General features: G+C 45.5%; 1 protein-coding gene across 4 annotated transcripts in view; it reads right to left on the bottom strand.

The window, feature by feature from the left end:
• Window positions 1–15,165, bottom strand: part of CSPP1 (centrosome and spindle pole associated protein 1) — a 1,841,309-nt gene that overhangs the window by 932,443 nt on the left and 893,701 nt on the right. For all 4 annotated transcript variants that reach the window (XM_069621145.1, XM_069621146.1, XM_069621148.1 and 1 more), the window contains one exon: window positions 9,932–9,989. In XM_069621145.1, the coding sequence (XP_069477246.1) occupies window positions 9,932–9,989 (58 nt within the window). The remainder of the gene's footprint in view (window positions 1–9,931; window positions 9,990–15,165) is intronic.

Below are 15,165 nucleotides of genomic sequence, written 5' to 3'. Positions count from 1 at the left end.
AACAAAAAGGTCTCTAGAAATGCCAGGCTACAATTAATTAAACTTTACATTACACAAAGAGCATACCTTACCCCAGCTGCAATAGCAAAATTCAAAGGGGTGGGCAGGCAGGAATGTCCCAGATGCAAGGAAGAGAATTCTGGCATAATACATATGTTTTGGGGATGTCCCGTTTTAAAGGTATTTTGGAGTAGGGTGGAGAATAAAGTGGCCCAGGGAGGCATTACTCTTGATGTCCAATACCCAGGAGCATGCATGCTAAGCCTCTTCAAGAGAAGCGTGAAAAATAAAATATTGAACAAAATCAAAAATCTAATTTATATATAAGCCAAACGTAGTATAGCTATGAGGTGGAAAGACACTAATAACAGTATTGATAGATGGTGGGGAGATATGGAAAAATTGACAACAGCAGACACAGGAGTGTGGGAAAAGGCTCTAGGGGAACAAAAACAAGAACTTACAGATATTCTACAATAGATTGCCCTTACAGTGACGCTGTTTACTCAAGACAACGGCAAAGACAATATGTAATATACACATGGAAGAGCTGAGGAAAGGACACTAACACTGGGAGAGAGCGGAACTATAGGCAGGCATTTGAGGGGGTGAGTTGGGATGGGGTAGGGAAATACCAGGAATGTAAACTGAAGTATGATCATGTGTACTACTGTTTTGTTATTGTTATAATGGGAAAATGAATAAAGATATAAAATAAAGGGTGATAAAGCTTTGCGGGGAGGGGAAGTGGACTCTAAATGTGTCGAAGAAGCCTTCAAATCCTCACAATCATCTATATATAAATCACCTAGAACAGACAGCGTTGGTTCACAATAATGCCCCTTGTCAGGGCTTGTGTAGTCTATCCCATGGGCCAAAACTTTTGCTGTCAAACTTTCTGCCAAAGAAGGCTCCCCCTTACCTTTTTGCTCTATTCATTACCAGGCCCACCAATGACTACAGCAGCTAAACCAGCATCAAAGTTTCTTTCTCTTTGCCTTACCCCTTTACAAAAACATCATTGGCGCAGATATGGAGAGAAGTGGTGGACAACAGAGGAGATCTGGATACGTGCTGCACAGGGACCACATATTAACACATGAAAGCTGACATTTAAGTCATTGAGGCAGAGAGAGGCTGCCTCCTGAATTTCCAAAAGCATTTATAAAGTGATAGAGCCACACTTAACTCAAAGCACAGAAATCAATCAAAATTCAGTGTTTTAGTGAGAGAATCACTCTGAAGCAATCCCCTCCCTGTCACATGCACATACCAGTATTCATCGTTGACTTACTGGAGGGTAAATGTCTTCCTATATGTAGAATAAAACTCCACACATGAGGGGCTAAAAAGGAAAGCACAGAGAAAGTGTGTTGCAACACATTCTAGTGCTCTTGAGGCCTGGAGTAGACCAGAAGGATGAGACTGACCAATAGGTGGCATTTCTGCAGGTTTGTTTATTTAAATAATAAATAAATGGCCTATCTATCCCTAGCAATAAGGTGTTTGCCCTACCTAACACAAAACTAACTAGGGTGCTCGTGGTCAGTGAAGTTGTACCAATCAACAGTCCAGCCTCCGTCCAAAGCCAGCCTATTCTGTCCCTACCATTGATCATGAAGAAAAGGAGGGGTCCAGGAGAATGGCTCCCTTCTCCTGGACAGGCATCTTGGGTGGCTTCTGATAGTGTTCTTTAGGAGTGCTTTTAATTCTTCAAGGGGGTATTTACCACTCCGTTCACCTTGTTCTCTATATTAACAGTTCTTTGGTTCCACAAAGAAGGAGAAATGAATTACCATTAATGTTCTTTCTATGGATTCTTCTCCTGCAGATTCCTCATTAGATAGTTATCCCTTCCAGCGCCAAGATCCATCTTGACTCGATGTGGTGCTTTACTACTCTGGGCGGGACGTCGATCGTTGTACATACACTTGGTCACTACACCCTCGTACCTCAGTTCCTCCTCTCCCTGCCCGAGCTCAGACACTGCGGAGGAAGAATCTGAAGATTCAGCTGAAAACAGCCATGACTCAGTTTAAAAACTAACTTAAACATTTTTTTTTTAAAGTGAGGAACAGAAACGCCTGAAGCTGTAGAGAACAGCACAATTCTAAAGGCGTGACAAGCCAAAGGTTATTCCTCCTCAACTCCACTGTCCTTAGTACATAAAAATGAAGGGTCCTCTTAAGTTCCAACCAGTGTAACCACTCCTCTAACTTCGAAGAGTGTGGAGGCGGATAGAATATAGGCAGGTCTATGCACTGCAACACATCAAATGTCGAGACGACTTTGGGCAAGAAACCCGACCGCACCTTCAGATTCCTTGATAAACCAGAGAAAGGGTAGTCTACACGACAATGCCTGCAGCTCACTAACGCTCATGGCAGATGTGATGGCCTCTACAAAGGCAGTCTCCAGTGTGGGCAACCTAATGGGACAGGAGTGCATGGGGTCGAATCGCCATCAAAAAAGTAATGACTAGGTTAAGGTCCCAGTTCGGAATCATCAAAAGGAACAGGCAGAAACATATTTACAAGACCTTTCAGAAATTGGGCCATCACTAGGATCGTAAAGATAGACCCTTGATCTGGAGACCTCTTGAAAACAGACAAAGCCTCCAAGTAACCTTTGACTGTTGTAACCTGCAGGCCTAATGAAGCCAGCGATAGAAGGAACTCCATCACTGAGGTTGTGCGTCAAGAGATGGGATCGATCTCGTGTTACCTGCACCACGCCTCAAACCTTCTCCATCTGCACGCGTAAAGCTATCTTGTACATGGTCTGTGTGCAGCCAGTAGCACCTCAAGCACCTTCTTCTGTGAGGTGCTTGTCATCATACCTCATCCTCCACAAGGCTTTTTGGGGCAGGGCCTGCACTATATCCAAACCTCTCTGCCTAAATGCCTTCCTTCTAGAGCCCTTCACTCCGCTACCTCGAACTCCGAGCCAGAGGCTTCTCCAAGCTGAGAGTGGGGGTTACATCTCTTTCCTCTACAGGTGAAACCCTCTGGAACGGCTTCCCTGCCCCTCTCAAACTTGAGCCTGAACACATGAAGTTCCGAAAGCTGCTCAAGACCTTCCTTTCCTCCTCGTTGCTAACATTCCTGTCTGCCTGCCCTGACTGGTTGCCGGGTATCTCAGAGTCTCACAGGATACCAGACCCCTCCATGACCAATGTTCCTGCACTGCCTCTGGGCCTACCGCGCACTTAGGAGCTGTAAATGTAACTCCTACTGCCCCTGCCTTACTTGCACTTACCCAGAGCCGCGCTGCCCTGGCAGCACTTACTCAGAGCCATGGTGTCCTGGCGGAACTTTCTCCTATCCTCTCTCCTGCGCTTCCCCCTATCCCTTTCCCCCCTTGCATGATCTGAATGACGAGGCCTAGTAGGATTGTTTGTCCCGTCTTCCCTCGGTCTCCACCCTTCCCGTCTTGTGGCACCTAGATACACTTGTGTACAGGCACGTTATAAATACCAAATAAATCAATCAATCCTCTCAAGAGCCACATATGTAGATCGATGGGCTCTGGGTTCGGGTGCAGCACCCGACCTTCCAACTGGGATAGAAGGTCTGGCCGTTGAGGCAGCTGGAGAGGTGGGCTGATGGTCAATTCCAGGAGCTCCGAGTACTAGTTTCTCCTCGCTCAATCCAGGGCGATCAGGATCATGGTTGCTTGGAATCTCCTTAACCTCCTGAGAACCCACCGGATGACAGATCGAGGGGGAAAGCATAGTGGAGGCCGAAGTCCCACTTCACTTAGAATGCATTCCCAAGAGCACCCCTCGCCAGGAATTCCCTCGAGCAAAATTATCTGCACTTCCTATTGCAATCTGTGGCAAACAGATCGACCGTCGGGGTACTACACTGAACGAAGATCTCCTCGAGAACTTCTAGACACTTCCCCACTCGTGGGAGACCGTGCTCTGCCTGCTCAGGGCATCCGCCAGCCCGCTTCTCTGTCCCCGCCAGATGAACTGCTGAAACGAAGATCTGGTTCTCCAACAGCCAGAACCACAGCTGCATCACCTCCCTGCAAAGGGGAAGGGACTCTACAACTCCCTGCCTGCTCAGGTTGTGCATGTGCACCCTATTGTCTGTCATGATCAGGACATGCTTCCTTTTGAGAGAAGGCGCAAAAGCCTTCGGCGCCAACCTGATTGCCCACAGTTCCAGCCTGTCGATATGCCACCGGTTCTCCATTGGAGACAAAAGGCTGCTCACCTGCAGATCGTCGCAGTGAGCACCCCAACCTTTCAGGGACGCATCCGTGACCACCCTGACCTGGGTCCACGGAGGACAAAAAGGTTTCCCGCCACCATGTTGTCTCCACTGGCCAACCAAGAGAAATCGCAGGCCACCGACCTCAAAAGCCTAAGAATGTCCTTCATGGTGCTGAAATACTGGGCCAATCGACCCCTCAGTAGCCACTGAAGGAGACCACTGGCAAGTTGTCATGGCTCTGGAACAGATCGACCATTTGCCTTACACTGGCGACTCTTCTTGTGGGGGGATAAAAGAGTGGGAGCCTTCCCCTCTCGAGTATCCAGGACCACTCCAATGACCTGGAGCCTCTGCATCAATGTCATGTGTAACTTCTGTAAGGTTTAGGGAGAAAGCCGGCCTGTGCAGCAGTGAGCAGGTGTCTAAGGTGAGACGAAACCTGCTCCGATGACTTACCCCAGATCAGCCAGTCGTCCAGGTATGGGAACACATGAACGCTGGCTCTCCTGAGATGAGCCGCAATTATTGCCATCAGCTTGGTGAAGACCCTCAGAGCAGAGAGCACCTTAAATTGGTTGCCCCCTATGAGGAGTCTTGGGTATCTCCTATGCCTCTGGTGAATGGGCACATGGAAATATGCATCCTGCAGATCCAAAGACACCCGCAGACTGTAGAGCCTGGAGATTCCCACCGCATCAACATTTTGAAATTATCCTTCCTCAGGAACTTGTTCAAGGGCCCACAGGTCCAAAATGGGACACAACCCTCCCCCTTTCCTTGGGTACCAGGAAATACCAGGCCGATACTCTCTGCTCTGGAGGTACCTCTTCCACGGCACCCTACAACAATAGGGCTTGCAGTTTCTCCTGGAGCTCCTGTTCTGGCTGACGGGTAAGGAGGGGAGCATTAGCTCTGTCTGGAGTTTTTTCAGAAAAGGGAGCCAGTACCCCCATTTGGATGAGCTGCAATGCCCAGCCATTGGAGGTTATGTCCTGCCATTGAAGCAAGTGCTCGCAAGACCTACCTCCAACAGGGGAAACATTGGGGAGAACTCAAAGCGGCTTTGTGGCCGGTGCTGGCCCCACTGATGCTGCTGCTGTCAAATGGCCCTTAGAGGCCCCATGCCTGGGTTGTGGGGGCTGTGCAATCTTCCCGAATGGGACATACCGCTGAAAGCATCTACCTCTGCAAGAGAAGTCAAAAGATAGTTTAGGTGGGTGCTGCACAGCCAGGCCCAGAGACCTTGGAGCTAGCTGGGAGTCTTTACATTTTTCAAAGACTCATCGGCTCTAGGGCTGGTCAGGTGTTCACCATCAAAAGCGATGTCAAGCAACTTCACCTGAATATTAGGGGAAAACCCTGAATTGTGCAGATAAGCCTTCCTTCGCAGCACTGTTGCTGACCCAATAGCTCTGCCCACGCAATCCGCAACGTCCCGGCCCGATTGCAGAGCTTGCAGGCCACCTTTTTTCAGTTGTCCACCAGGCGCAGAAAAGCTTACTGCATTTCCCCTGCCGGAATGTGCTCTGCTGCCTCCTCTATAGTCATCCACAGGCTGTGCGTATACTTCGCGAATGCAAACAAAGCATTCACGGCATTGAGAGCCATATTACTGAAGGAGAATATCTTCTGTGCAAGGATGTCATACTTTTTCGACTCCTTATCAGTAAATTCGAGGTGGACATGGATGGCCTTGAATTAATAGTGGCTGCCTGAACCACTAACCCCTCTGGAGTAGGGTTGGGTCAAAAGATAGAGTGGACCCCCCAACCCTTTGCAGGTTTATATTTCTTCGTCAGCTTAGAATCCACTGGAAGGGCGGAGCAGGGTCTTGGCAATGGCCAAGTTAAATAGCAGTGAACTTTCTGTTGGGGGACCTCTTTCTAGCATATCAGTTAGCTCATAGGCTGACTGAGGCTTTGACGGGGCACATAGGCCTAGAGAATCCACCACCCTTATCCACGGTTCTCTGGTACTGGGCACCTAGAGAGGAGGTCGGGCTAGTTGGCAAAAAAAAACAAAAAAAAAAAAACACGCCTGCCCCTCCGAGGGCCGACTCGTAGCTGAAAGGCCCCTGATCCCAGTCATCATCGAAAATGAATTTCATTGTTTCGAAGAATGACGACTCTGGCACAAACTACTGCTCGACTGTCGGTACCGACATCGACTTTGGCGGCATCAAGACCAACAGCGCAGACTGCGGCTTTGGTGGTATCTACTTAGCGATGGTCAGTGTTGCACCCGAAGGCTTGATTTATCGTATTCTTCTTTATTGGGTTGATTCGGACCAATCCCTTAACATTGTCTACTCTCGTTCTAATATTGACATACTGGGAAGTGTGTTATTGGTCCCTTGGTATTCTTCACTCTTTTCGATATTGATATATATACTGGGATGAGTATGTGTCAGGTCCCAGCTCTTCATTGAGCCCACCAGCCCCCCCCCCACGACCAAACCCCACCTCCCCCTGGTTTGCACACCAAACAACTCTTTATTACAATTGCTCGGCAGGCAAAGGGAAAGGAGAGGTGGATAGAATAACAGACAGGTCTCTGCAAGTATCCCTTGCAATCTTGAACCTTTTCAGAAGCACAACTGCTCATCAGACCTGAAATGAAACACACAAGTCATTAGCTCATTTGTCCCATAAAATTCTTCTCAATTTTCGAACATTAATCTGATTAACAGCTCTCCCCCGGTACCTGTAAGCCTTTGCTACATTGCTGAAAGGCTTATTATAAGAGATCTTGTTGCTGCAGAGCTCCACAAACTGTTCTGTTAAATTTATTTGTAGAATGCTGCTTGATTAATCAAAGGCTTTCTTTTTCCTCTAAACTACTTTTTGTCTGCTTTTTAGTCTTTGTACTCTGCTAAATATCTACACAGGTTACTAGAACTAAATTCTTTGCCAACATCTTAAAGTCCAGAAAGTGTTCAACTGAACTCAACAGACGAGGTCTTAAGCAACTCCTTCACGTGTCCTGAATGACCTTATTTAGCGCTGCACCTCCTCTGAATTCCAACTCCTTTAATGAGTATGCGCTTGGTTGGGGCCTTCCGCACTATCCCCGATTGGAGATTTATCCCTACAACAGTCTGAAATTGACGCATTCAAAAAACAAGCATATTTTTACTCACAAGTTGGCAGTGGCACGCTGGCACACACACACATCCACACCCGCCCTCCCCCCGCTAGCCCCTCAGGTCCTCAAAGAAGGCAGCAACTCTGATGAAGGCGAACAACGCCAGCTCCCTAGCATGAATACATTTAGTATCCTGTGCTCGCTCATCCGCGTGCTTAAGTAAGTTAATTTAGGCGTGCAATGTCAATAAAACTCAGTTTTCACTTTGGTTTCTTACTACTTGCAGTAAAGAAAAATAAATCTACTTTTTGAAACTTGCTTGCAACACTGAACCTGGAAACTATATTTATATTGGGTGCTTCAAGCTCAAGACTGCCAGCATCATCAAAATATACTTTGTTCACAACACCTCTCTCATTCTTCCTGCTCACTAAGGAAACAACCTTTTCTTTTGTTGGGTTACTTCTGTGGATTTTCTCAGAATCTCAAACTGCTATGACCTTCTCTGGATGTCAGCTGAATGAAAGGCAGTTTAGAATCTTAAACAAGATTCCAAACTACCTCAGAGTAGGCCTAAGCCAATCAGTGCTGGGAATCAGTTTCCACCTGGTCTTGGGATAACGCTAGTTTCCTACAAAGAGTTAATGAATACTGTGTACTGCAAAAACATACCACCCTGCTACCCACAGACATAATGAATAATACGCCCCTTAAATCCAGCCACTGCCTTAAACACCCTGACTCTCCGTCTTAGCAGTGAACGGTGGGGAACCCTGACAGTATCATTGGTACCTTGGCAATCTTCACTATTTTTACAATATGCACATATACTGGGACATGTGTAATTGGTCCCTTCGTAATATTCACTGCCTATCCGTCCTGTCCCCCACCAGGGTCTCCCGCCATTCCTGTAACCTGTTGAATTGAGTAGGTTTCACTGGTTCTTCATGTGGGGTCAGGTTACAGTCTCTAGTACAACCACTTCAGTCATTTGCTTCTTCTTTCCTCTTCAAGCGCCTCAGCTGAGCCCTTCCTAGTATGGTCTTGTGCAGTTCGAGGACCACACAGTGCACCCGCTCTGTGTCACGCCGCCGCCTCCAGGTTCTTCCCAGGCAGACAGCTTGGCTCTCTGTCTGGCCGAGATTTGCTTCTCCGGTTTCCAGCGTTCTCTCCGCTTAGGACAAGTCAGTGTCCCCTGGCTTATTCCTCAGCCCTGGTTTGAACTTCTCGGGCTCCAGCGACAAACTTTGCTAGTCCTTCTGTTTTTATGAGACAACGCTGGGTCCCCGTCAGCGTGGACGCACAGTCCTTTGTTTCTTTCACTTGAGGACTTATGGCTCCTTGGTCTCTTCTTTGACCCATTGTAGTTGGCTGTGTACTCAGCATGGTTCTTACATTCTTCTTCTTAACAGTACATCTGATCTGAGGTGGATTCTTGGAGACATTGCAATAACGGATAGAGGCTGGTTTGGAGTGATTGGCTTGGTCATCAAATATTCTTGTCAACTCCTCATAAGGGGGTTTAGAGAGTTCCTGGATGGAACAGGAGTCCTCGTCCTCAAGAGTGGAGTCTCTCCCTGTGAGGTCCCGCTTTCCGGCAGAATGTTACGTAGCAGGCTCACCGCCATAGCCTCACAGCGAAGGGCTCCCCTCTGGGGAGACGTGACAAGACCCTGTGAATCATCATAGGCCCTAAACATTAACTGAAATGGCTTATTTTGTGTCAGTTTGGAGGGGTGGGGCGATTCTGAGTGCTTTGAAAAGCTCAGCGTCCTATTTAAGATTGTGATATCCTTTTTGATTAATTAAAAGTATTTTAATAGAAAACCTCTTTAAAAATGGCATCCCGCGATCTGGCTGGTAGTGAATAATTAATCTAAGATCATGAATCTACAGAAGGTCCCTTAATTGCTGGCAAAATAAAGACTCCATTATGTAGATTCTGCTCCTAATCTCTTCAGACAAACTAAACATTGTTTCGAACCCAATTTAAATGCAATTGTTCCTTTATCAATGCTTGATTTGGGCCAATTGAATAATCTTCACTAATTATTTTCTATTGTGCATTACTATTGCTTGGGTTACAGTAAGAAACATTAAATATGTTACACAAATGACACCAAGTGTGTTTACAAATAGACAATGGATTTCCCAAAATGCATCTGTCTAAATAGTTTCATAATGGACTGTGGCAGTAAAGGCAAATCTACTATTGTTCCAACACCTACATCTTGTAGTAGTAAGGAAAATGCAGGGGATGTGTGCAACACAAGCAAGATAATGTAGTGTCACTATCTCCTGTCAATCACCCACTTGTTCAGTAAAAACAGCCACCATTTGCATGGTAATTTTTTCAATCCTTTCTTTCATTAGACAAAGTTAGAAAAAGTAAGTAATTTCCTGTCCCCTTAAGGAAGGGTTTGATGTAGATTCATTATGCATACCTCCCATAAAGAGAGAGGAGGGATGCGTTTGTGTGGGGGAGCGGTGATAGAAGAATTGGGGTGGTGGAGAGAGGGTGAGAACGTGTCGGCGCATATATGTGTATTTGTGTGAGAACATGGGTAATTATCAAGTAAAAACATGAATCACAAATCACCTGTTTTTACCCATGCTTTCCTTACCTGTTTTTCGGGATCAATTGCTCCAGAAGCTGCAACCTTGAGTTCTAGCTCTTTCTCTCTGTAGAAATGGATACAAATAAACCAGTATAAGGACATCACAGATACTCTTGCAATTCTATTGATACATCTTAAAGTGTGAACATCTTTGTGCGTGATGAATCAAACATAAGTCAGGACGTTTTGGCAAGGAAACACCAAATTGAGACAGTGTTATGTAAAAGAACATCTAAACCAATTGAAATACCTATCCCCATACAACCCTAGCCCTGCCTCAAGAACACTCAGGTAGCCCAGTAGACAGCATTGCTCCCAGAGGAGCCACAAATGTCCTGCCGATAGAGGGCCATTTAGTGTCTAGTGAGCAAGCATGAGGCTCCTTTGTCCTGGCATTGTTTCAATACACCCACCCTGATCTTTTATAAAGCGCTGAATACCAGAGGCCAGTCTCTAAGTGCAGTACTGGGATTGAACCTGTGTTGCTCTGCGTTGTGTTGCTTCCAAGACAAATTTGTTGTCCCTGATCTATCCTTCCGGCTCACTAATAGCCAGGCAACACAGAAGGCATGAAAGCAGTACCATTTCTGAGGCAAAGGCATATTGACTTCATACACTAGGATAGGGGGTCTGCAGCCTATGGCTCCCCAGGTGTTTTGAACGACTCCCCTGATTGCCAACCACTGATTAGATTGGTGAGCACCCTGGAATTAGATGCCAAACCCATAGACCAAGCCAGCAATTCAGGTAATTTGGACAAAGTGAGTAAACCTACATAATCGATGGCATTCTATCATCATTTTCAAGAAAGAAACTCCTACGCTCAAACATTATAGTTATCATGAACTAATAGTGCCAAGTTCCATGTATCATCACACCTGAAAAATGTTAGTTGTTAGGCCCCATAATACATTTATAATTGGTAGACAACAAATGCAGGGAAGGAAGTGAATAATGGGGAGGGGACAAATCAATGATCCAAAGTAAATAACATCTTTAGAAGCAGAACAGCAATTAAAAATACAAATATTAAATACAGTTCATTAAAGGGGTACCAAATTGATATAGTCCTACAAAGATAGCCCGTTAAGGTTTTTAATGCAGAAACAGTCGTTAACTGACAAAAGTGGGCAAAAACCGTAAGAGGGTGTAGATCATCAGAAATTAACCGCTGTTTGTCGAAAACCATCATTACGTTTTTGTCAATATAAAAATTACCTACTGCTTCCTAACACGTATTGTTGAATAGTTATAGAAATAAGGGTCCCAGTGTAAAAAACATTATTTTCCATAAACAGGAAGGAAGAATTGAATTGATATTTTATTTCTATCGCGCTCATACACAAGTGTTTCAGAGCACGACAAGGGAGGGGAACAGAGGAGAACAAAAACAACGATCTTACTAGGCCCAGCGAAATTGAGAAAGTGCAAGTGCATGGGGGAGGAGGAGAGGAAAAGTGCAAGGATGGTGCGAGAGGTGAAAGTGCAGAGCAAAAGGAGAACAGAATAAATAATAAATAAAAGCAACAAAAGTGGTAGTGCAGCTAGCAAGTGGCAAGTGCTGAGTTTAAGGCAGATAGGGTAGGTCTGATAAGTGCAGGAAGAAAAAAGAGGGGGGACTGTATGGGTACAGATACAGACCCCAGTGCAAAGGGTGGTCCAGAGGCAGTGCGGGAGGAATGCAGGGTGAGCAGGAACCTGGGCCCGGAGGACAGAGGGTGGCCAGGTGCACCGTGCCAAGAGAGAACAGATCAGCAGGGTAGAGGGGGGCGGCGAAGGCAGAAGCAAAGAGGAAGGTCTCGAGGTGCTTCCGGAACCAGAGATGGTTCTCCTCAAGTTTTAGAGTGGCAGGGAGGCTGTTCCAGAGGGAGGCCCCAGCCGAAGACAGATCTACCCCAGCTTGTTTCTTTGAAAAACGACTGACCCAGAGGGAATTAGAGGTAGACGAGCAAAGAGCTCGAGAGGGGAGGTATTTGTGGAGGGAAAGCTGAAGGTATTTTGGACCCAGGCTCCAGAAAGCCTTGTGGACAATGCAGAGGGTTTTGAATTTAATCATTGCATCCAATGGGAGCCAATGGAGAGATTTCAGAGCTGGGAGATACAATCCCAGGGCTTGAGGCCAAGGACAAGTCTCACAATCCTGTTCTGGATTAGTTGCAGAGGGCGTAGAGTAGAGGCAGGTAGGTTTAGAAAGAGGCCGTTACAATAGTCCAACCTAGAGAGACCAGAGCTTGGGAGACAGTGAGCTTCTGGGGGAAGGAGAGGAAGGGCAGATTACCTCTGAGGAGGTGCAGAAGGAAGTTTGACTTTTTAGAGACATCAGAGATGTTGGCGGATAAGGAAAGTGTGGAACCAAAGATGACCCCGAGGTTCTTAGCCTCACAGGTGGGGGTAGGAAGAGGGCCAAGGGATATGGTCCTAAAATATGTCCTTAGTTTAACTGCTGCACTTCTGCTCCAGTAATCGGAATATACAGCTTGGCTAAAGGCTTTTAATAAACACATTAAGAATTAAAAGTGAAATTCACTTTTCTTTTTTAACCTCAGTTCGTTTTTAAAGCACTACAGCTACAATCGGCAATTTTAAGCTGAACACAACAAAAAGTAAAAATACATACGGCTATACATCAAATAAAACATTGTGAAGGGCTAGTGTACTCACAGTGGTACATATACCCATAAGGTAATTGACAAAATAATGGTACATGATGATAAAGTGTTTTTCCTATACACTTTAGCTTCCAATGATATATTTGATATCTAAATAATGAAAGCAACACACATCAGAGGGGTTTTATGCCTCTTGTGGGCCTGATCAATCACATCAACCGTGTTGCCTACTTTAAGGTACCTACTTAGATCAGTCCATATTATTGGGTGGTAACGTTTATGCATGCAGATCTTCATGCTCATTACACATTGCCAAATCCATCATCTGAATGTCATGTAAAGGAAAAGAGGGTGGGTTCTATACCATCATTTGGCTAGTATGCTTAGGACAACCCCCATGATACCTCTAAAAATCTAAATTGCCGAATATTCCCCTGCTTACATATTGCCAAGAGCAATAGCAGGAGTCTTCCAGTATGTATTTGCATTTTAGGTGTTAGTTAAACATTCCCAATAAACACTTACACTGGGAAGACCCATGCCAAGGGCAAAAAATCAGTTTTCTCCGCTATGACTCAGGAAGGGCGTTTTTTGGGTGCAGGAAGAGTCTATGAACTGTAGAGGGCCAGGAGGATAACTGAGGGGCAACACGCTTGGTAACAAGACAATGCATTGCAGCGTGGGTACAATAAGCAGTCCCACATTTATAAGCTGGCGGAGTCTGCCATCAAGTGCACTATAAATGCCAAATTACATTAAATGAAACTAATAGCACCAGGTTATTTCGCAGATTGACATTCCTCACACTTTATATGCTTGGCTCTCTTATTCCCAACAACTGTATGTCAGAATTGCTAATTGCCCAATTTCAGGATTACCTAAAACATGAGCCCAATGTGTGAATGTCACACATCTTTCCTTTTGTATGTGGGGATCCCCCTATGCCATCCTTTGCAACTACCACTTCATTCCCCACCCCGCCCCACTTAACTTTCCCTTTTCTTTGCATATCGACCATGTAAATATATGCTTGGTCTGAAAATTCATCAGAATGGGATGGTATTTTATTATTTATTTATTAACATGAATTCATAACAAAGTCATTCCCAACCATGCAGACCAGAATACTAAATGGAAAACTCTGCATAATGGTGATGGCAGAGGCCCAAAGCCAGCTTTGAAAAACAAACTGATGAAAATTTAGCATTGGCCCAGGAACAGATTCACCGTAAAGCTTGCAGAATGTATGTGGAGAATCCGCTGTGGCATTTACTTCTGAAACCTACATTCAAACTCAACTTTGAAAGAAGCCCTTAAAACCACTGATTTGGGATAGGGAAGCAAGAAGATGAAACCTTTGAGTTTCTTGTTTTCTGTGGTTGCAAAGACGTCTCACTGTGGGGTCGTCCCTTACTTCTGGAAGATGATGTTGGTCTGTTTCTGGGCAAGCTACCATGAAAGGCAACCATTTAGGTCTATTTAGAACATCTGATGAGGAATTGTGTACTCCTGGGATGTTCTCGGATGCCAGTGATATGTGATGTTTCAGTAACGTCACAGCGAAGAGGATCAAGAGAATATACACAGTTTTGAAGACAAAAAAGAAGAATGTATTGTGCTTTTTTAAATCAGAGTAGGTGTAAAAGTGAAAAAACAAGATAGAGCATGCCGTTGTAAAGACACTGATGGCAGCAAAATTGTTAAGTGCAGGCAACGTTAATAAGGCTCAGGGCTAGTCTGCTAGGTTTGCCATCCTAGGACCAAATTTCAACAAGTGTTAGTGAGGTTCAACACTAAACCCAGATCAGGATGATAACCTTGGTACAAGGACCGGACCTCCCCAGGTTCCTTGCATTTTTCCATGAGAGCCTGAGTCACAACAAAATATATCTCACGAGATTCACTGGCTACTAGTTACAGGAACCCATAATCTAAACAGTTGTATTCAATTCCTCGGGTGTTGGTCCTATTACCCTTACATACTTCCCAAGTGGCTCATTAAAGGCGGTCTCTCGGACTTGAACATGTTTCTCTGCAGGCAACAATATTTTTTGCACGTCTGTTGTGGGTGGTTTTTCAGGCCAAAGCTTTTATAGCCCACTGCCAAAAGCAATCACGCAGGTGTCTCATTCTACCTTAGATTTGGTTTTGTGGTAGTCTACCTCAGGCTTGGCTACTCTTCCTGGTCCCTCACACCCAAGCTTGAGCTCGAGGAAACACACGTCTTCGATACCCCACAAAGGAGACTCTGGATTAGCAGTAATGAGCTCTTTTGTCTTGTTGGTGGACTTGCAACTTATTAGATCAAGTGTTTGGTTCCCAGCTAGCCAGTTTTCGTTTTCTGGGTTCAGTCTCTCTCCTTTGATGTTACGTCTTATTTAGTCTCCAAGGTCGGCTTGGGGATCCCTCTAGGGATGGGTTATTGGCTATCAACTAGCCTCACTCTTGTTTGCTCTTCCAGGGGTGTTAAGGTTTAGTCCCCACCAGTTCTCAGGCCAAGGTCAATAATGAGTTCAAAGGCGATCTGTGCCTGTTATCCGTCCTAGGCCTGTCGGTTGTGTTCTAAACGGTCAACCATCACAGACTATTGACCATCCCTTGCACACAAGATGGGCTTCTTTGGCACCATCT

Source organism: Ambystoma mexicanum, chromosome 5q (assembly GCF_040938575.1).
Source record: "Ambystoma mexicanum isolate Mex_15411 chromosome 5q, UKY_AmexF1_1, whole genome shotgun sequence".
NCBI classification, from domain to species: Eukaryota; Metazoa; Chordata; class Amphibia; order Caudata; family Ambystomatidae; genus Ambystoma; species Ambystoma mexicanum.
Note: the sequence above shows the minus strand (reverse complement) of the source record. Positions and strands in the feature narration are given on the sequence as shown.